The 23,652-nt window shown below is 41.8% G+C and overlaps 1 protein-coding gene across 1 annotated transcript; it reads right to left on the reverse strand.

Moving 5' to 3' along the window:
* Window positions 1-1,906: 1,906 nt before the first annotated feature.
* Window positions 1,907-22,521, reverse strand: LOC120044034 (ral guanine nucleotide dissociation stimulator-like 1). The gene is made up of 16 exons (XM_038988626.1): window positions 22,462-22,521; window positions 9,436-9,725; window positions 8,694-8,738; window positions 8,438-8,607; window positions 8,173-8,330; window positions 7,828-8,064; window positions 7,553-7,656; window positions 7,084-7,168; window positions 5,055-5,141; window positions 4,866-4,898; window positions 4,383-4,504; window positions 3,895-3,984; window positions 3,545-3,671; window positions 2,821-3,081; window positions 2,297-2,411; window positions 1,907-2,046 (listed from the first exon to the last, which is right to left on the reverse strand). The coding sequence occupies exons 1-16, from the start codon at window positions 22,519-22,521 to the stop codon at window positions 1,907-1,909; spliced, it is 2,124 nt and encodes a 707-aa protein (XP_038844554.1).
* Window positions 22,522-23,652: the final 1,131 nt, after the last annotated feature.

A 23,652-nucleotide genomic window follows, 5' to 3' on the forward strand; every position in this document is an offset into this window, starting at 1 on the left:
AGGCCAGTCTAAAATGTGCAGTTGTCACACAACACAATGCCACAGATGTTTTGAAGGAATGGGCAATTTGCATGCTGACTGCAGGAATGTCCACCGGAGCTGTTGCCAGAGAACTGCATGTTCATTTCTCTACCATAAGCCGTTGTTTTAGAGAATTTGACAGTACGTCCAACCGGCCTCAGAACCGCAGACCACGTGTAACTATGCCAGTCCAGGACCTACACATCCGGCTTCTTCACCTGTGGGATCGTCTGATACCAGCCACCCAGACAGCTGATGAAACTGAGGAGTATTTCGGTCTGTAATAAAACCCTTTTGTGGGGAAAAACTCATTCTGATTGGCTGGGCCTTGCTCCCCAGTGTGTGTGCCAGTCTCCCAAGTGGGTGGTCCTATGCCCTCCCAGGCCCACCGATGTCTGCGCCCCTGCCCAGTCATGTGAAATCCATAGATTAGGGCCTAATGAATTTATTTCATTTGACTGATTTCCTTACATGAACTCTAACTCAGTAAAATTAGTTGAAATTGTTGCGCTTATATTTTTGTTCAGTATATTTTATATTCAATTGACAAGTGCACACAGCCTTGCCTGACGACTCAAACTGAATTCTTCCGTTGCTCTATCGTTGGTAACATACTTCAGTCTGAGAGTGCGATCATTGAAGTCATTTGTGGCGACGTCAAAATGAGAGGTGTTGTACAAAACAAGGCATCAGCGGTTGATCATCTCTAATCCATCAGCATATCAAAGCCAATGACGAATTTTCAAAACGCCGATTTACCCACGTGTTCTGGCTCAACCCATTGGTTTCTGGGACCAATCAGACGGTTTAGAATAGATTTTCATTCTAGAAATCATCGGGGAGGTAGTCAGATCCAGACTCATTGCGGAGGAGAAATTAACGTCCGTTGGCGTGGCGTTTGGCCGGAACAAGGAGTTTGGGTAGCTAGGCAACACAGCCATGGAGGCCCACCTAATCATTAAGAGCATTATAGGAGACAAATAGAAAACAATGTAAAAAATCTAAGTATTAACACTGAAATGCAACACAGAACCATTTACAACACACATTACTATCACCATCATTAAAACTTTGACAGTCTGAGTCCATAAATGTTTGTCAGTGTCCCCTCTACAGCAGCTGACTGTAGCGTATGTGGAATGCTATCCAGCCAGTCAGGGCAGCCCCTCCTTTCGCACGCACAGCCCCAATCAGTATCGCCATGACGGCGGGCTGATACCCTGGGGAACATAGTGATCCAGGTGAGAACATTCCCATCCACTTCTCAGGTGGCAGGCCGTCTCCTGTGACCTCATTCCCTTTTAAGTCTCATAGGTTGTCTCTCCCTGTTGGGAAACGTCAGTCATCTCTCTCATTAAAACAAATAGGTGACTGGTTTTGCTCAGAGGAGAAGAGACAATAGGAAACAACTATTACGTGTCTGTATATTTTGTTGTGTGACTGAGGGAGAGAGCATCACAGTCACTGCTGATGCTGTTCCAATGTGACTCCTTTCCACAAAGTAAAGCACCTCAAGGAAGTCTTTGAGGAATGTTGAGTGTTCAATGGTGGAAATCATGTAGAGTTCGCTCCACCAATAAATAAAGGACATTCTGTTCAATGGGTTTCAAAATGTAGCCCCAAATCTGTTGTCTTCAGACGTATATACACAACACGTGTATTTTATATGAAGTGCCATCATACTATCATCTTCCACCTGTTCCTCTCATGGCACCCACTTGACAACAAACCAAACAGGGGTCTGTCCATCATGGAACATTTAAACATGATTTTTGTCCTAAAAGAAAGTTATTAAAAACAAAAGTACAACCAGGTAAATGTCTGTACAAAATCCTTTGAACTCAGTCCTGGTTTGCAGTTACTCATCATTGCCATAGAACAGTGTCTACTTTGAATAACGTCCAAGGCTGGAAGTAGCGCACAGAGGTTTCTTTTGACCCTTTGGACACTGGTGCAGAACAAAGTCAAAGTTCACCGACGTGCACATGGCGTAGAAGACGTTAGCTTTGTCCGGAATGAGTAACTCTGAAAAACAGAAGATGATGGGGTTGGTATGAGAAAGGAGAATATTACATACAGTATGCGTACACTATTAAAAAGTCCTCTTCAATCATTCCAGGACAACAATATCTTCAGTAATATTTCTACTATAGGTAGGTGTAGTTAATGCAAAACTATAACAACTCTTTGCTTGACCAACACTGATTTGCACAGTGATGTGGCATCTTTGAGTGGGCATATGTACTGTGTTAGAGCATTGATTGTTTTAGCTCACCTCTTTCCTGGGATATCAACTGTGTGAGGGTGAAGTCTTGACAGGTCAGGTGCTCCAGGTTGTGTTTTTCCAGGGCCCTCTGGATCACCTGGGCAGTTTTGTCCTGACCAGTCAGCTGAGAAGGACAAGTCAAACAAGCAGTTAATATGCTGTAATGAGGAAGCGAAGGGTTTGGCTGCAAAACCTCCCTTCAACCAACCAGAGTATCTTAAATAACAACACCCCCCCCCCCCCCCCCCCCCGACTTCACTGATAACTTCTTTGAGGAAAAATGTACATACTACGACTGTGATATGTGGTTGTCTCCCCTAGCTATCTTAAGATGAACGCAATAACTAAGTCACTCTGGATAAGAGCGTCTGCCAAATAACTAAAATGTAAATGTAACCAACACAGCAGTTCTTATCTTAGATTTCATCATAACCAAATGTACAGAGCTAGAGTACTACACACATGATCCCTTTTACATTTCCATAACAGTACCCCAAGATAATCCCTACCGCCAGATCACAACCCAAGCTCACCAGGATGCTCTTGTACATGTTGCCGTTGCCAGCCTCCACACTGACCCTCACTATACAGGAGTCAGCCACCTGTCTGTTGTAGAGGGGGAGGGAGGTCATGGACACAGAGCGCTTATGATGAGAGGCCAGCATGGGTTTAGGGTGGGCAGCCACTGGAGCAGAGAGGTCAGGCTGAGAACTGGAGGAACAAGTGGAGGGAGTGGAGCCATCCGGGGAGGAGGGTAAGGCCTCCGCCACATTTTGACAGGAGCTGGACAGAGACTGGGACAAGGTAGAGAGACAGAACATGCATGAGTGCCTATGGAAATAATGAATTAATCTTTCAGTTTCTCTGAGATATTGACCTCAGCACATTTTGTGGACAACTGAAGTATTGAGCCATGCTTCACCAGCAAGGCATGTGCTAAGCAAACACCACTCCTGCTTGGCTTCAAGGACCTGGTCAATTGACATTCCAGTTCTCAAGGACATCAGTTTCGATGAGATGTCAATGGGGATCACTGTTATGAATGGGAGGTTATATAAAAAGCCACATAATGGCAATTACTTTTGAATTGCTTCATGGTGTAACTACTGGTATTAGTAAAGTGTAACTAGAGGATGTTTTGTAGTACAGTGTGTTCTATTAAAACATTTGAAACAGCTTTAACCAGGGTGAGCAATGACTGACAGAACGAGAGAGACAGTCAGAGGCATGTCTAAAGGGGATAGGAGAGAGCTGTACCTGCAGTCTGAGTGTGGAGGGAGGGGTGGAGAGATCCTCCATCTCAGAGCCACTGGACCCTGAAGACGACACACTGATCTGGTCTGCATGGTTTTTCCTGCTGGATCCCTCACTCACTTTCAGGAGTCTGCAAATACACACAGTTAGAACTTTCCACTAAATTAACAAATGCGGTCAACGTACACTAGTAAAACCTTAAATACTGCATTTTGTCATTGTTCTTTTACAGTTCTTGTTTATTTACAACAATGTTACAATAGTTGTATATATTAGAGATGGGGTGAATACTACTGTCTTGAGTAGAATTAACAAGATGGCAACTGCTGTTAAGAGAAGTGTTCAGTACTCACGAGGACAGTTTCTTGCTGAGCAAACGGTGGCTCCAGGCGCTTGGGGAGCAGAGGTCTATTGGAGGCTCCAGGTTTCTGGACAGTTCATAGCTGTGGCAGAACACATAGAAAACACGTATGAGCCCCGAGGTCAGGGTGGACTCGTCTAAATGTATACAGCCTTTTGTTCCAGCCCTGCACCAACACATCTGATTCTAAAAGCCTGAACACACTGCAGCCCTGTCTCAACCCCAGCTCTAGATGGGTTTTCTATTCATTTTCCTTAACAGGCAAAACCAGGGTAGGGATTATGGGAATTGTGTTTTACATGTAATTTGAGTAGTACATTTGGGTATACAGTATATTAGAAAGAGACAATTCAGGTTGTATAACGGGTTTATTGGCTATAAGGGGCATCATTTTAAGACATTATTAGGCCCATCAATCCTTACAAAGCTCTTTATCTCCTCATTGATCTACAATAAAACCAGTGGGGGACAGGTTCTCACCTCTCCTGGTCAGTGAGCAGCTTCTGGCCCTGCAACCAGGCAGTGATCCTGGTGTGATGGGGCAGGTTGTACTGAGAGCAGGAGGTTTGGAGCTGCCGGATCTGAGAGAGAATCTCAAACTCCTGCAGAGAGAGGGAGATCATGAGGCCATGTCTGCTATGTGGTTGTTATGTAACTTGTCCTGAACTAGTAACACCTGACAACAATTTTAACAGTCATGGGGCTCCAATAAAGGCTAAGAGATAGTAATTTAGAGCAGTAAGCAAACATCCCTAAGCATAAAGGTGTGTACTTTTCCCTTCGGCATGTCAAAGTACCACTAAAATGTGGTGGTGAGTGTACCACCAATTCAATGCATGTCATGTCCTATAACAAGGGTGAAATATTTATTAGACATGTTTGTACTGCATCTTTTGTTTTCTTTACGTAAAATCCTATTCCCTACAGGCTTAGAGACCGAAGACAAAAACAGCAACAACTTACCCTCCTCCTCTTTTCAAAGTTTATGAGGTCCCCCTGTCAAAAATAGCACAACATGCTATTATACTTGACAATATGGAAGATTTATTATCAATATTAAACATTAAGATAGCAATCTGCTAAGGTAAATATAGAATTAACTTAAAGTAGCTGCCATAACTCAGACGTCTGTTTCAATGGCTCTTTGCTTACCTCCACAGTATCTGGTAGAGCAGTGTCCAGCATTGTGAGGATAGTCAGGTATGTGCCCAGGTAAGGAACCACCCCACTGGAGGTGCTCTGAGGAGACAACAGTACAGAGACAGCATGTCAGCAGAGGATTCTAGTAACACAGCCTTAGAGAATGTGCATATGATGCTAGAAAAGGTCTTGGTCTATGATTACTGTCCTTTCATAGCCTAGTAATCTGTGGCCATTTGAAACATCAGTGGCTAAGGTTAGGATGGCTTCCTCTTGCCACACATGACACTCTCGGTCTTTGAATAGATTTTTCCTCTAGGGGAATCACTGTAACCTCTTGTGGGTTAAGAGCTGATGGGGTTAGGGGGCTACATGTGACTTCAAGAAGCAGAAACTGCCACCGCAAAATACTGAGTAGACAGTACTAGGATCTTCCTCCCCTTTCCACCCCCCCCCCCCGTAACAGCTTATAATAAACGTATATATATATATATTTATTTATTTATTTTACTTTCAGATACACAGAATTCTGCTATCATTTCTATTTTATTTTATACCCCCTTTTTCGTGATATCCAATTGCGATCTTGTCTCATCGCTACAACTCCCCACTGGGCTCGGGGGAGGTGAGGGTCGACTCAAGCATCCTAGGGTCGACTCACGCGTCCTACTTAACACCTGCTCAACCCGGAAGCCAGCTGCACCAATGTGTCAGAGGAAACACCGTTCAACTGACGATCAGAGTCAGCTTGCAGTTGCCCGGCCCGCCACAAGGAGTCGCTAGAGTGCGATGAGCCAAGTAAAGCCCCCCCCAGCCAAACCCTCCCCTAATCCGGACGATGCTGGGTCAATTGTGCACCGCCCTATGGGACTCCCGGTCACGGCCGGGTGTGACACAGCCTGGGATCAAACCCCAGGCTGTATTGAAGTTGCAACACTACGATGCAGTGCCTTAGACCACGACGCCACTCAGGAGGCCTCTGCTATCATTTCTGTCCATTTAATGTTGCATGGAAAGAAGTGAAAGCTAAACTCAAACTTAATGACCCCCACTATATATCGATATATATCTATCTCATGTCTACATATCATGTCTGCAATGTCTCTTACTCAATCGCTCTCTGAAGTATTGCTTACCATCTGTCTGGCAATAGGACATCGCTTGGATATCTTGGGAGAAATGTTATCCATGGCTGTTTGGCTTCCATCCTGAAAAGGGGTCAGATAGAAGCTAAATTCAGTCTGCATTTATGGCCTTCCATTGTCAGCCTGTCCACTCATCTGCAATGACCTACAGCATATGCAAAGAGTCAGTCAAATATGGTCTAGGTCAGAACTTCCTTTACCAGCTTATGGGGTCAACACCACATTGGTTGTTCTTAGAATAGACACACACACACACACACACATTATGTAAACAATATATTGAGCTTTTAAAATCCATGCAAACATGTGAACAAAAGCAGTTTTGTGCTAAGGAACATTTTGATAAGAACATGTGTCAAAAGCACAAATACTGTGAGGCTGTTAATGCAGACACAACTGAAACTATTTTTCTGGAACAGTTCAATTGAACAAGGGGTGGACCAATACAGTAAAATTAAATAAAGACGTGAGGCAAATGAAGGTGTTTCTCAAGGAAATGCTGGGGAAATTGTCATTAGTGTAGTGTTTGTTGACAATTATGCTAATATTAGCATGTTATTTGGAAATTCTGAGCAATATGTAGAATTTTACTTTAGAGCCCTCTCACTGTAACCAGACCGAATGAAGATTTGACACAAACACCCAGAGCCGACAGAAAAATAGAACACCCTCTCTTTTGCTTTGGGACAATGGCTTACTATTAACACATTGTAAGGCAATTTCACTAAACATTAACTTCACAGAAAGATGGGTTTTAATAAGTCGTAAAAGTAGAATATCAAAGTGCTTGAAGATGTAAGTAAAGGTCAACTGCTCTCAAAACAATAAAACACTGTTTAAAAAAAAGTTTTAAAAAATGAAGTCAAATCATTTTCCTTAAGGTACTTGATTCTTACCTCCAAACTGATCTCTCTGTTGCTTAACACACAGTTCTCATCAGGGAAGGTTTCACAGAGGTTATCAAAGATGGCCACGCTGTCCCTGAAGAAAAACAAACCAATTAAATCAATCCAAAAATAACACTCAGACAAGACACCACTAGCAACTTCATTACAAAAGATATCCTTGAAGCTTCAAAGGGATTTAGAGTTGGTAAGGCATGGCATGTTGACCTAAAATTATTGTTCAACTATTCTTGACTGACTCAATAAAAATTGCTTATTGCATAGTTATGGCATGAAGTACAAACTAAGGTTAGTTGAATAATGTAGGTCAATTACTAGTAAATCATTTCCTTACTAAGCATTACATTCTCAGAGGATAAGGACACCTTTGTTCATTTTTTTTGCCATATTCAGTCAATGTTATTGGCCCTCTAGCTTCATGACTCAGCTAACCCTTCCAGTGTGACCCAACAGTCCGTACCTACACACAGCAGCCCACGTCTTCCTCAGCCTGTAGACAGCATTGGACTGAAGGGCAGACAGGATGGCCCTCAAAGAGGAGAAATTCTTCAGCTGCCGACACTCCTGTTTCAGAAAACAGTCACAAGTTAGAGACTGACTTAGAACTTACTACTTAGAACTAAATGCACTGAGAACCAGGATGCAGGTTAAAGTTGTGGAAGAATGTGTAAGAAGGCTGCACTTGGATTTGAAAGTGTATCCCTCAAATGGTCCAAGTCCCTAGATGTGTCTGACCTGTCCTACTCTGATCCACTTCTCAATGACGCAGGCCCTCTGAGCTGGGCTGGAGGCCCTGCGGACAGAAGTGGGGCTGGAGGTGGGCCGGCAGAGCAGGGAGGTGATGACTCGGTTGGTGACTGCATTAAACTGGGAAATGGTGGCGCTAACGGTAGCAGACAGGTTCTCCTTCTTGTCTCTCTGGGACCACACACAGCCCAGACACTGGTAGGGAACCACCTTCCTAAACAGCCCCTGAGAGATGCACAGATAAGGAAGGTAAAATGGAAAAAGAGTGTTAGTGATCCACTCCTGAGGACGCATATTAAGAGTCAGAAATTATCTGCCAGGATTGACACTTACAGCGTCCAGTCGGGTGAGCTGTTCTGCGATGCCTGTGACTGAGAAGTCCATGATGTCACCCTGATCCAGTGGGCTGTACCATTCTAGGCCTTCCTCCCCTGAGCTCTCGTTTTCCTGATTAACCTCAGCCTGGGCAGAATGGCCACCATTATCCATTTCTATTAAAGGAGAGAGGAATGACAGAAGGGGGTCAACAATGGTATAAAAAATCAAAGGCAATTCACAGAAAAGGTTAGGAAAAACAAGTAAATTGAGAATCCTGTACCTTCTCTCTGGAACTTCTTAAGCAGAGTTTCAGAGCGCTGGGCCAGTGAACAGAAGGAGGATAGGTAGTGCAGGTGGTCCAACAGCAGCCTTAGGGAGGGATGCTGAGGAGGATCCCGGAAGTCCTCACTGTACTCCTCCAACCAAGTCTGGATCAGGGGCAACAGACACCTGAGGAGACAACGTGATGAAACAATGTCTTCCCTGTTTCAGAGTCAAGGAAATAAATGTGATCAATGGAAAAGCAGCCAGCTCACCTCCTGTGACATTCACTGTTGTACACGTCTGAAGCCCCATTGTCCCTGTGAGAACAATTAGGAAGAGTGTCAGACTCATCTAAATCGTGACTGGACCACTGTCCTGTTGGTCACATTCTTCTTCAGACTGTTTTTCTTTGGTCTGTCTCTATGCTCCGTTGTTATCCTGACACTGACCTCACTCCAAACTCAGTGAATAAATGTTGTTGTTGTAAAACCTGTAATGGCTAACTACCTGCTGGGTGCTTATTATCATTACAACAAAGATGCTGAGATTGTTTTTTCTTTCTTGCTTCCCTCACAAAATGACTATGACGAAACTAAGTGACTTTGCATACACAGCGAGAGGTGTTGCTCAAAAACAGCCACTCTCGACGTACCCTCTCATCTGTGTCCAACATAACATTCTGAATCCAATTTGGCTAATCTTATTTGTTACTAACTCGGAATTTGTCAAAAGAGTTGTGTTTGCAAAAAGACGAGTGTGTTTGGGTGAAGACGAGAAGGCAAAAGAAGAGGGAGAGACATTTTTAGGTCATTTCACCAAACATTCATTTGATAGAAGATGGTAAAACTAGACCGTCAATGTGTTTTCAAACTACAAAGGTCAAACAACTTGCTCACATCATTTTATACTGTCTAATTTTTTACAGTGAAACAGCTTCTGCATTATGCTCTGAGACAATGGTCAGGTGAAACATGACAGCAGTTATGAGTACTGTAACTTAATGACATGGCCCACCCCTGGAAGAGCAGCTCAATGAGTGCACTGGTAGTGGTGAAGGTCTGGTAGGTGGACAGAAAGATCCGTCTGTAGTCGGGCTCCTGGCAGCAGGGGTCCAGGAGGTGGCTCACTAGACGGTTCAGGGTGGCTGCCTTCAGCCTGCGCACCTTACAGGTCCGGTACTGGACGAAGGCAACGCATGGCCGGGCCTCGGTGGGGCTGGCTGGTATCTGGACGGGCTCCCGACGCAGGGTGATTCCATACAACGCCCCCTCCTCAAACTCCTCACCCCACTCCTGCACTGGGTTCTGGGTGGGAAGGAGGAACTCACACAATGAGATGGGGAGACATGTAGACCACTGACAGGACAGATCCTACAGACCATAATGACCAACTGTGAGACCAGATTGATGTTTATGGTCCATTACAGTAAGCCTATTCAGAGGCATGCCCATCTTGTGAGCAAAATGTAGACACTTCACCTGGAAGGTCTGTGATACAGGGGGTGGTTTGGGTTTATCAGTTATTCAGCTGAGAGGTGAAAAGACAAACTTATGTTTGCATCTGTACACACACCATCACAGATTTTTCTCAGGATATTCACACATTGGTTTAGCAAAGCTAGATTTAGGTGAGATTTCTTCGCTTTAAAAGGTTTAATTCAAATCTCTTAGAAACACTGTACTGTTTACATTAGAGAAAACACTGAGCAGAAATGGAGGTATGAATTCAATCACTTTGACAGCATCCCTTTTCCCCCCATACATGTTTGCTGATGGAAGAAGTGCTCAGCAAGTGACTTTTTGGACATGAATGACAAAACATTCAGGAGATAATGGTGCTCAAAGTTTCCCCATTTTGCATACCCCACCATACCATCAGACATCCATGTCTTAATCACTGGAAAAGATACATGGTTAAACAGGATTGTCAAACTCATTTATAATTTCTTGAGCATGTTGTATCTCAACTGATGGCGGGCACAACACAACCTCAGATTATGTCAAATAGGGTCGAAGCTACAACATGTGCCAATTTGAACAAATATATAATTTATGTTTAAGGTTAAATATTTTCCTGTGATGAAGACATGGTTGTCTCATGGTATGATATGCAAAATGTGCCAATTTTAAGCACCTTTCTCTGTTTTGGCATTCAGATCCAAAAAGTCACTTTCTGAGCCCTTCTACAATGGGCCAATATGTATGGAAAGTTTTGTTCAAATCAAAAGGGGTGCTGTCAAAAAGTGACTGAATTCAAATGGATTTACCCAATTACAACATTTCATACAATAGGCTGCATATTTAGCAGGACAAGGAACTTGACTCTAATGTATGCCAAAGAACAACATGAAAAGGTACACAGCTTGCCTATTGAGGACAAGAGCAATGTGGTACAAAGAGACGGCACATGGGTCAAATAATTGAAACGACATGATCAAAGAAATCGTAAATAAATCAGCATAATCCCCTTTAAAATATGCAACCTATTAAATCTACAGTGGCAAGAAAAAGTACGTAAACCCTTTGGAATTACCTGGATTACCTAAATTGGTTAACCAGACTGTTTGTCTGTTGTTGTGACCTAGATGAAGATCAGATCAAATTTTATGACCAATTTATGTAGAAATCCAGGTATTTCCAAATAGTTCACATACTTTTTCTTGCCACTGTATCCCTCCACCCACTCCCCCAACTCAGTCCTCCATACAAGTCTGTCGCTAGCCCCCAATCAATCTCTCTGTTCTAATACACACCCCTCATATCTGTCCACTGCTTTCTGATATAATTTAGGCTTTCCCCCCTATGTCCCTGTCAAAACTAAACGGTCTGTTTTTAACATTGGCACTAATATTATTCATGTATGATCAAAGCAAATCAGAGCATTTTAAATCATATACCATCTGACAGACGTACAGATGCGTATGGTGGGCAGAGCACTCAAGGCACATTATAATCATTACCCAGCTCCTAAATTACAGAGCGTTACTGAGGTACAAGGCAGGCAGATGTGCGTCACAATCTAATTATACATACTTGACAAAAGACCAGGTCAAGAAAGAGAGACACTATTATCGGTGTCGTGAGGGGACCAATATCACACCATTGTCCTTTATGGAATACTGCATTAGATTATCTGTAGGCCTACATGAGGCCAAGGCACAGATATCCTAATTCTATGTGCAAGGATACTATACAGTAACATCTTTATCTTAGTCTTTGGTGCACCAAACTAAATTCAAAACAGACAAGAATTGTCAAATATTGAGACTAAACATAATGATACAAATGATATCAGGATAGCTCTCGAAAACCCTTCTTCCCCGTATGTGAACTACAATTTCGATGCTTGGTTTTAATGTTTAGAAACATAAATCATAGCTTTCAAACCGGTTTTCGAAACACATTCCGATATGCACCTTATCTTTCATATCAGCGGGAAAAATGTTCAAATAAGATAACTTACTGTAGTAGCTTTGCACAAACTGTGTGCCTCCAGTGACGAACTACACTTCCTCCCCAGTTTTTGAGAGAGATCAAATCTTTTTTTTATTTTTTATTAACAACAAATCAATACAGGAAGTACATGTGGGAACACAAGTCTATATATAAATAATATACAAAGGACATTTAGGCTAGGGGGTACAATATTACATTACACAAGGACCTTAAGGGACATACAGACACTTATTATTCTAACAGCTTTTTTGTTAGTAGAGTATTTAATTGTCTTAAAATACAGTTCAATTTCTTTTTGTAAGGTAAGAAAATGTGGTGTTTTGTTTGTAAATGTACTTTGGTGAATATGAAATTTGGCCAAAAGAATAATGAAATTAATTACATATAAATGTTTCAGCTTATTTCTATCGTAGGTAAATAATCCAAGCAGTACATCTCTCCACAATAGTGTAAAATCTTCATAAATTAGTTCAATTCTAAAATCTACTGATGTCTTGCCAGTTCTTACATGAATACAATGCCCCAAAAAAATGCAACACTGTTTATGGGTGGTCATCACAAAAGGAGCAATTTGAGTTGATGTTTTTCTTAAAAACTTCTTCATATAGTGGTTGGCAGGATAATATACACTTCCACCCCATTTATGCTTACACACAGGTTAACGGAGAACGCTAGATAGCAAATTAGCACAGGTGGCAGCTTATGTCTTCCGTAAACAAGCGATGTAACATGGAGTTATGGCTGTGTAGGAACACTAACCCTAAAAGGTCGGTAGTAATTAAATTCTCGCCGATATAAAATATGATCCTTATGTTTCCAATAACATACCGCAAGCGATGCGTTTTACCGTTTAGAACGAGTGATCTTAAAACTGCCCCGACCAGAAAATACTATTGTCAATAGTTGCTAAAGCAGTTAGCATTATGATACCATGTATTGTTGGAAACCAGCTATAGGTCTAATACTCGTTTTTCCATTCAGGCAGTTTTATCTAATTAATAAATAGACAATGAGACTAAAATATTGTAACGACCCTGGGTTTATAAGCGCAGATATCGACTCTCCCGCAGGAGCATGCTTTAGGGTTCCCACACAAACATATTTCCATGTTACAGCGAACAGACAGAAGACAAAGTCCACTGCCTATGCTAATTAACTGCTTCTCCAAACACCTGTGTGTAAACAGAAGACTGATGCCACAAAGTGTTGTCACTGAAAAATACTGTCTGCTGCAACTGTTAAAACCGTGTACAGTAAGTGTAGCCAAAATGTTGCACTTTTGGAATGATTTTGGATGTGACATGAAAGTAGAGGGCTTTATGCCCCTAAAAAGCAGACCGCAATTGTGAATCGATTCACGTTTAGATGGAGTATTTGGGTGCCATAACCAATTCACCTCGAAACATAACATCCAATGTCCTTAGATTATACGGAGTAACGTTAGGCTCATTTAGTCCATTATTGGGCTATAGCTACACATGACTATAACCCTCTGACAAGCCAGCACTGTCTGATTTATGACCAACAGGTGTAAGAAGAGAAATTGGGCTATTAACCGCATTTGACTCTGAATTATAGGTTATGCATTGTTTGAACAAATAGCCTACATTACATTATAGTCCTGAAAATACAGTAAAACTAATAAGATAGTTATAATTTCTAAATGAAACGCATGTCGTACAACCACAAAATTCTTATGCATATCATTGGAAATTACCATTGATATCTCCCATTTTCCCATCTCCTCAGTCACCGCAGAACGTTTATGGTGTGATAACTTCCATCTTGTTCAAACTAAGTGTTGAAGTTGAAAATACACATCCACTTCGAAGGAGTTGAAGTTTACGGCAGCATGGTGATATGAATAAATATTTTACAGAAACGTCTTTCTTAAACTACATATTTATAAAAATATATCATGTATTTTTTTTAATCTGCGTACTATTCGTCACATTTTGCGGCCGCATACAAGTTACACGCTATCACTTGTCAAGAGCTTCCCATAGCTGATCAACAGGCAGATCAATGAACTACACTAGCTCCGCACCTAATTCCACTATCTAAATTCTTCAAAGCGAAGCTTGGCGATTTGCTTGAAACTCCCAGCTTTTATGCAGTGGGTGGCGGCTATGGGAAGAATAGGCTACTCGTTTGAGGGCGGTCTTGATGAAAGGGGTGTGCTCTCTGGTTTACTCTTCTGTAAGTATTTGCATATTTCCTACAAAAACTATATAGGGGATAATCATCTGATCGAAACTCGAGCTCATTGCTTCTGCAAGTTCATATTCTGATGAGTTTTTTGTGATGATAAAGAAAAAAGCTGGATGCTGAAAGTAAAATCTGTTGTAAGCGTGTTGGCAGCTCCACAACCTATATATTCTATGGAAAACAAGGGTGGCAGAATGAGCACAAGGATAATTAGGGGTGAGTGGGGTAAGTTGAGCCTCCCTTGTTTCTAGGAAACCATAGACAAAATTCATAATTTGACCAAATATTTAGGAACAGGTCATTTCATGGAGTCTGTGAAGGAAGAAACCACATGGGAAAATGGTAAGCAAGTTAGGTCCAAAAGATTTTCAGCAAGTCAAATGCATTTGTGTTAGAGGTTTCATGACGCTTGTATCGTAACCAAAGTAGATAATTTAAAGAGTGTTCTATACATCAGTTGGGGTCTCTATAAGCTTCAATATGAGGTCCTAAACCTAGCATGAAAGTGCATCGTTGTAGCTGTGTGGGCTAATATAGTTAAAATGCTTGCCTTGGGGTAAGTTGAGCCAGTGCTCATGGGGTAAGTTGAACCAATGGCAAGTTGAGCAAATTTAAGTTGTTCAGTGAGTTGATTGTGGCCTGTGGAATGTTGTCCTACTCCTCTTAATGGCTGTGCGAAGTTGCTGGATATTGGCAGGAACTGGAATATGCTGTCGTACATGTTGAACCAGAGCATCCCAAACATGCTCAATGGATGACATTTTCAGCCTCCTGGAATTGTGCACAGATCCTTGCATTATCATGCTGAAACATGAGGTGATGGCGGCGGATGAATGGCACGACAATGGGCTTCAGGATCACGTCACGGTATCTCAGTGCAGTCAAATTGCCATTGATAAAATGTAATTGTGTTCGTTGTCCGTAGCTTACGCCTGCCCATACCATAACCGCACCGCCACTATGGGGCACTCTGTTCACAACGTTGATGTCAGCAAACCGCTCACCCCCACACAACGCCATACACGTGGTCTGTGGTTCTGGAGGCTTATGGTGGAGAAATTAATAAATTCTCTGGTAACAGCTCTGGTGGACATTTCTGTAGTCAGCATGCCAATTGCACCCTCTCTCAAAACTTGAGACATCTATGTCATTGTGTTGTGTAACAGAACTGCACATTTTAGAGTGACCTTTTATTGTCCCCAGCACAAGGTGCACCTGTGTAAGGATCCTGCTGTTTAATCAACTTCTTGATATGCCACACCTGTCAGGTGGATGGATTATCTTGGCAAAAGAGAAATGCTCACTAACAGGGATGTAAACAAGTTTGTGCACAACATTTGAGAGAAATAAACTTTTTGTACATTTGGAAAATGTTAAGGATCTTTTATTTCAGCTCATGAAACATGGGACCAAGACTTTACATGTTGCGTTTACATTTTTGTTCAGTATAAATCACAAACGAGTTTAAGAAGATGCACCATAGATAGTTGAATTCACTAATTTGAGATTTACCAAAAATAGACCTTTCTTTCAGGAAATTTGAAATCAGGATTTGTTTCCCACACATGCTTTATCAAATCAACCAAATCAATGCGCTCCGTCTGTCCATCTGTCTTCCAGACTGTCAACTCACTGTGAAGAATGAAAAAGGGGCACTAGCCAATGGAGGAAGCAGACTCTGGGCCAGTTTGGGTGTGTTTTGGGAGAGAAATAAAACATTTTTGTGTTCTGTCCTTATTTGCAATAGGGGATAGTGGGGTAAGTTTAGCCATTTTTACATTCAGCGTCATTCCGTCAAGGGAAATATAGTATTCTTTCTAATAATTATATCTACATATATTTCAGGATGATGAGTATCCCTGGAAATAATCAGAATTCATGTAAACATTAGTTTTGAAAACACAGCTTGTCCAATTTTTAAAAATCTTGGCACAATTTACCCCGGGAATGGGTAAGTTAAGCCACCTACAAATGTATCTACTGAATGAAATACACTACCTTTTTAAAACCATGTCTATCTATTTCCCAAACACAATTCAACACAATCACTTTTGTATTATAATAATTTTAAGCATCCTTTAACATAGGCTTAACATCTAACAAAGACGTTGTACTTTTTTAGAACACCTTTATCGTAGGCCTGTTCTTACCTCATATCCCAACAATAATGCCTTGCATAAGGCCTGGGAAGAAAACACTTAATGCGAAGAAGATGTGTCACGCTGCATGAGGTAAATGGTGCTCACACCAGATACTGACTGGTTTTCTGATCCACACCATTACTTTTTTTTTTAAGATATCTGTATTCCAAGTCATGTGAAATCCATAGATTAGGGCCTAATGAATGTATTTCAGTTGACTGATTTCCTTATATGAACTGTAACTCAGAAAAATCTTTCAAATTGTTGCATGTTGAGTTCATATTTTTGTTCAGTATAGTTACTGTATGTGTAGCCAATCTGGGTCATTTGGAAAAATTATGACCTAAATTTAGCAACATCTTTGTTAAAAGTCCTGTGCAGTCAAAAATGTGTTTTCCTGTGTTTTATATACACTGCTCAAAAAAATAAAGGGAACACTAAAATAACACATCCTAGATCTGAATGAATGAAACATTCTTATTAAATACTTTTTTCTTTACATAGTTGAATGTGCTGACAACAAAATAACACAAAAATGATCAATGGAAATCTAATTTATCAACCCATGGAGGTCTGGATTTGGAGTCACACTCAAAATTAAAGTGGAAAACCACACTACAGGCTGATCCAACTTTGGTGCAACGTTGCGTTGGTGGATGGAGCGAGACACGATGTCCCAGATGTGCTCAATTGGATTCAGGTCTGGGGAACGGGCGGGCCAGTCCATAGCATCAATGCCTTCCTCTTGCAGGAACTGCTGACACACTCCAGCCACATGAGGTCTAGCATTGTCTTGCATTAGGAGGAACCCAGGGCCAACCGCACCAGCATATGGTCTCACAAGGGGTCTGAGGATCTCATCTCGGTACCTAATGGCAGTCAGGCTACCTCTGGCGAGCACATGGAGGGCTGTGCGGCCCCCCAAAGAAATGCCACCCCACACCATGACTGACCCACCGCCAAACCGGTCATGCTGGAGGATGTTGCAGGCAGCAGAACGTTCTCCACGGCGTCTCCAGACTCTGTCACATCTGTCACATGTGCTCAGTGTGAACCTGCTTTCATCTGTGAAGAGCACAGGGCGCCAGTGGCGAATTTGCCAATCTTGGTGTTCTCTGGCAAATGCCAAACGTCCTGCACGGTGTTGGGCTGTAAGCACAACCCCCACCTGTGGACGTCGGGCCCTCATACCACCCTCATGGAGTCTGTTTCTGACCGTTTGAGCAGACACATGCACATTTGTGGCCTGCTGGAGGTCATTTTGCAGGGCTCTGGCAGTGCTCCTCCTGCTCCTCCTTGCACAAAGGCGGAGGTAGCGGTCCTGCTGCTGGGTTGTTGCCCTCCTAGGGCCTCCTCCACGTCTCCTGATGTACTGGCCTGTCTCCTGGTAGCGCCTCCATGCTCTGAACACTACGCTGACAGACACAGCAAACCTTCTTGCCACAGCTCGCATTGATGTGCCATCCTGGATGAGCTGCACTACCTGAGCCACTTGTGTGGGATGTAGACTCCGTCTCATGCTACCACTATCGTGAAAGCACCGCCAGCATTCAAAAGTGACCAAAACATCAGCCAGGAAGCATAGGAACTGAGAAGTGGTCTGTGGTCACCACCTGCAGAACCACTCCTTTATTGGGGGTGTCTTGCTAATTGCCTATAATTTCCACCTGTTGTCTATTCCATTTGCACAACAGCATGTGAAATTTATTGTCAATCAGTGTTGCTTCCTAAGTGGACAGTTTGATTTCACAGAAGTGTGATTGACTTGGAGTTACATTGTGTTGTTTAAGTGTTCCCTTTATTTTTTTGAGCAGTGCATTTTTCCACACTATGAGGTTGGAATAGTACTGTGATATTGTGAAAATTATGATACTGCCCTTTTAGTGTAAGAGCTGTTTGAAATGACCGCCTGAAAATACAACCCGTTTTGGTATAATGGGGTTTTGACCTGTCTGGTGATGTCACTATGTGGTAAATTAGTTAGACCAAAAAGAAAGCGTGCTCCAAACCTCTCTGCCAATAACAGCTAGTTTTCTGTTTCCCCCTCCCTACTCAGACCACTCCCAGACAATCCTAGCAAAATTGTTGCTTGAATTTTTTTTTAAGAAGCTATTTTTTATTTTTAACCATTTTAATTGCAAACAATCCCGGTAAGGTAGTTGTTATCCACTCATTGTGGATTTATTCCTCGTATTATTTTTCTATTATATAAAAAAAATTCTCTGCATTGTTGGGAATGGCCCTTAATTTAGTAGGCATTTCACTGTTAGTCTACATCTTTTGTTTACGAAGCATGTGACAAGTACCATATTATTTGAAGTAGTTTTTTTACGATTTCTTCCTCGGTCTGGGTGATATCAGTTCAGTACTTTATCAGAATGTTTTCTTTACACTGTGCTTTTGTTATTTTGAGAAGGTTACAGAAACTACCTTGTATTGTTGTTTATCTCCCTAATACAACTTTATTTGACCTCATCTGTGTAATTTGAACTGTATTTACACCAGGGTAGTCCATCGTCTTTCTGGATATGTACCCTCCTGTAGGTCTGCTAACTTGTTGTGAAATCCATCAGGAGCATAGATATCCAGGAAAAGAGAACAGTTTAGTAAATCATTCTAAAACCATTTCAAAATTACAATAATGATGCCTATATGCTAGACAAAGATTGCACAAATATTGTTTCCCACACAAGTTTTTTGCCCACACAGACTTCCCTTATTTACATATGATTTATGTTTGGTTGTACTCCACCCTCTTTCAACAACATTTGAGTACTCTGTAGGTTCACACTTTCCCGGGAACCACCAAGTCTGACATAAGGGAAAGCTCCTTCTCCGCTCAAAGGTGTGCTAACTGCATCCTGTGTTGTGTGGTGACATCTCCTCAAAGTTGTAGCAGCTCAGCCGTTGTTGGCACTTCAGGGAGTCTTGGTTCATCTGATCTCAGGATCGTTCTCCTTAGCAGCACCAATTGAGAGTCTTCTCAACACTGCTCTCTGAAGTTCTGGGATGTAGGTGCAGTTTTCTAAGCGTAGAGACTCCACTTTTGAGACTTGTTATTAGAGTCTCCTGTAGCTGAAAGATAGAATAATATTTGGTGATGTCACGTTTGTTGGAATGATGGTCGGACCAAGGCGCAGCGTACTTTGAGTTCCACATAATTTTAATGAATAAAGAGAAACTTAAACAAAGACAAAACAAATGAACTGTGACGACAATGCAGTGCTAACAGGCAACTAAACATAAACAATATCCCATAACCCACAGGTGGAAAAAATGCTACTTAAGTATGATCCCCAATTAGAGACAACGATAGCCAGCTGCCTCTAATTGGGAATCATACCAAAACCCCAACATAGAAAAAATAACCTAGAACCCCACATAGAAAATATAAACTGGACTAACCTCCCTAGTCACGCCCTGACCTACTCTACCATAGAAAATAAAGGCTTTCTATGGTCAGGACGTGACAGGTGAGTATTTTGTCTACATAGTAATTAAATTATCAGTGCAGAACTGTAGTGTTGACATCTTCTGAAAATATAACAGTAAATGTACTATATTTGTAGTTCTAATAATGGATTTACTTAGATTCCCTTAGATCTTGTTGCCTTACACATTCTCCAAGGCTGGACGATGGTTTTAATGGTTACAAGTGCTGCCAGTGGGGTTCCGGCCTCATAGACTTGAGTAGGGAAAGCAAACCACGTACATGAGCATGTGGTTCTGGAAGGACACCAGCTCACATGTAGACCTAGATCAGGGATGACCAACTCCCGTCCTCTGGGTTCTGATTGGTGTCACACTTTCCCCCAGCACTTTAGCTATCACACTTGATTAAACTAATTGCAAGACCATGATTAGTTGATAATTGAAGTCAGGTGTGTCAGTTGGGGATGGGGCAAAAGTGTGTCCCCAATCAAGCCCGAGGACTGGAGTTTCCCATCCCTGATTTAGATAGATGACAAATCAAACATGCTCAATCAATCCCAATCCATGGATAGAATTGCGATTACACTGCATAGACATGGCACATCAAATTGACACATTTTCTTTCAATGCCCATAAGCTAAAGAGCTGGTCACCCCAGAAAGACTATGCCAACAAAGCCTACAATGTAGGGCTACTTGTGTAACATGTGTGTCATGGAATGGAAAGAGAGTGTTTCTCAGTGAGTTGCAATAACAGATATTTGCACAGATGCTCACCTTTCCAGAGAACTTTCCTGAAAAAACTTGTCACCCACTCAATCCATGTCTGCCAAATAGTGCTTTAAAATCAGTGACGTTTGTTGGAGGGGTATTACATCCATACTGTATCTGATTAACTATTTAATATGTCACCATATATCAGCCTAGGGCTCTAAACCTGTACCTGTTGGCGTCAGGACCTTCCATTTATCTGTTATTCATGTGTCATCTACAAATTAGGTTATGGGAAGTTAAAGAAATTACAACATTGTATGGTATGGTTCTGTAACCTATCAAATAACTGTTCTTTCCAGAACAGACATCTAATAGTTTGTTTTGAGGGAAAATTAAGACATTATTCCGACTGATTGTATGGTCATTACACAGTAATAATTATTACTGATTGTATAGTTATTACACAGCAATTATTACTGATTGGATGTTATTACACAGTAATTGTTATTACTGATTGTATAGGTCATTACACAGTATGATACTTTAGATGTTGTAGGTTGTACTATTGCTGCTGCTAATGTTGATCATTAGTATTGTTTATATTTATATTGATGGCTGTCAGCCCATGACTGATGCACTAGCATTGTATGTACTACCTCTGGGACAAATAAAGCGGAAACTTGAACTTGATTCTTCTCCTATTAATATACAAGTGCCTCACGAAGCTGGTTGTGTAAGGGTTGGGTAGTACTTTCTAAATGTAATCCGTTAGTTACTAGTTACCTGTCCTAAATTGTAATCAGTAACGTAACTTTTGGATTACCCAAACTCAGTAACGTAATCTGATTACTCTGATTACTTACTTTTGGATGACTTTCCCTTTAAAGGTCAACTGCCCCTTAGAACCAACTTCTCTGGTTTTGAACGGCCTATGTGGCATCGACATGAGTCAGAAACAGTAATTCTAGTGTCAAAATTTACTATAAAGTGTAAATAGGATAATTTGGTCATAAAGTACGTCTTGTTCAAAACTGAGTTTGGTAATTGATTGTGTCATGACTTACTTGAGTTTATTTTTTTTGGATTACAATTATGTCAACAATTCATGCTCCCTATGCTTGCCTATTAACACGTGGTGGCACCATGTTCTCTGGGAAAATACTGGAGGAGTTCACTTGCATGACCTGGTGCCCCGGGCTGCAGGAGACCTCTCCTAAGGAGGACCAATGGAATGGTCAAAAATTATCCAATTTTATTTGCCATATGCACCAAATACAACAGGTGTAGACCTTACTGTGAAATGCTTACTTACAAGCCTTTTACCAACAATGCTGTTCAAGAATTAGAGCTAAGAAAATATTTACTAAATAAAATAACATTTAAATAAAAAGTAACACAATAAAATAACAAGGCTATATACAGGGGGTACCAGTACCGAGTCAATGTGTGGGATACAGGTTAGTGGAGGTCATTTGTACATGTAGGTAGGGGTAAAGTGACTATGCATAGATAATAAACAGCGAGTAGCAGCAGTGTAAAAACAAAGGGGGGGGGGGGGGGCATTTGATTAATTGTTCAGCAGTCTTATGGCTTGGGGGTAGAAACTGTTAAGGAGCATTTTTGGGCCTTTCTCTGACACCGCCTAGTATATCGGTCCTGGATTGCAGGAAGCTTGGCCCCAGTGATGTAGTGGACCGTACACACTACCCTCTGTAGCGCCTTATGGTCAGATGCTGAGCAGTTGCCCTACCAGGTGGTTATGCAACCCGTCAGGATGTTCTTGTTGGTGCAGCTGTTGAACTTTTTGAGGATCTGGGGACCCATGCTATATCTTTTCCGTCTCCTGAGGGGGGAAGGGTGTTGTCGTGCCCTCTTCACGACTGTCTTGGCTCCATTACAATGTCTTCCTCTAAACCTTATTTGCAGTTTTAGCAGTCAGATGTTTGATGGGCATCTGACATCAGATGACGTCAATGCAATTTCTTAGAATATAGGATGGTGTTTGTAGAGGGCTAGACATCATTTTGACATTTGAAGTTAAGTGGAATGTGGTTGAGCGTTAGGTGGAGTTTACAGTCAACACATTCCTACCTGTGGAGAGAAAGTGCTGCCACAGCTGAGGCTCATGAGTCGTGACTGAGGGTTGACCATTGTGGTTGACCTGTGTGGCTGAGAACACATGGCCCCTACATACAGGGCGGCAGGTAGCCTAGTGGTTAGAGCGTTGGACTTGTAACCGAAAGGTTGCAAAATCGAATCCCCAAGCTGACAACGTAAAAATCTGTCGTTCTGCCCCTGAACAAGGCAGTTGTTGTTCCTAGGCCGTCATTGAAAATAAGAATTTGTTCTTAACTGACTTGCCTAGTTAAATAAAGGTTTAAAAAAAATGTGCAGTGTTTTCCCATGATTCTTGTCTATGGCCTAATTGCGTTTAAGTCACTAAGTTCTGCAATTGGCAGCAGTTTAAGCAGTGCCCTAACCCCCAATGGGGGGAGTGAACTGTATGGTTGGATGGGGAACCTATTACTTACATCATGTAACAATCCAAAACAGTACAATTAGTAAAAAGAGACATTTTAGGATAGTTCACTCTCACTAAAATCAAGAGGTTTCAGATCTCTAAAGTGATCTAATGTAGAGATGAGTCCTTAACCCATAGTGCAGATGAAGCTCGACACGTGACAATGACAGCAAGTTGAGCGTGTCTTAGATAAATTCCTGCTGAATGAGGTCAACTTTTTTTTGTTTTTTTGCATGTAAACAGTGGTATGCCTGCTGGAGTCACACTGCGTGCTGAATACCGGTCTGAACATTCCTCATGATTACACAGAAGGTGAATCCTTTCTCTTCTCCCTGTTGGCATAAATCTCTTAGCATTTTGTATAAGGAAGTGCTGGTCAACAGTGGCATGTTTGCATGTAATAATCCTTCATTTATAATCCTAAATAGCAACAGCAGGTACTTGACATTTCTGAAGCAGATGCCACCACATTCAGTGCATGCCAGACTGTCTCAAGGCCTGTACCTCTAATGATGACTTTGTAGCCCTCTAGGTCCACTCGGACAAGAATGAGAGGAATCCATAATACCGTGATTGACTCAGACCTCTGCAATGCTGACGCACACAGCCACCAGCATCCCTTTGACATTGTTACCCTGTTTGATTCCAAACAAGATACACACTTAGTTGTTACATAAAAGCCACTGTGATATGATCATGTGGTCCAGCCAGCCAATATAAACTGGACAACTTGATTACGTTTTCGCTAAAGGGTTTGAGAA

The sequence above is a fragment of the Salvelinus namaycush genome, chromosome 3, assembly GCF_016432855.1.
Source record: "Salvelinus namaycush isolate Seneca chromosome 3, SaNama_1.0, whole genome shotgun sequence".
NCBI lineage: Eukaryota > Metazoa > Chordata > Actinopteri > Salmoniformes > Salmonidae > Salvelinus > Salvelinus namaycush.

Excerpts from the sequence above, each read along its gene's own strand:
- LOC120044034 (XM_038988626.1), bottom strand. The coding sequence starts at position 22,521 with ATGGTCAACCCTCAGTCACGACTCATGAGCCTCAGCTGTGGCAGCACT. Across the intron at positions 8,739-9,435 it reads ATTGAGCTGCTCTTCCAGGG|GGACAATGGGGCTTCAGACG; the intron begins GTGGGCCATGTC and ends TTGTTCTCACAG. Across the intron at positions 8,065-8,172 it reads AGCTCACCCGACTGGACGCT|GGGCTGTTTAGGAAGGTGGT; the intron begins GTAAGTGTCAAT and ends TGCATCTCTCAG.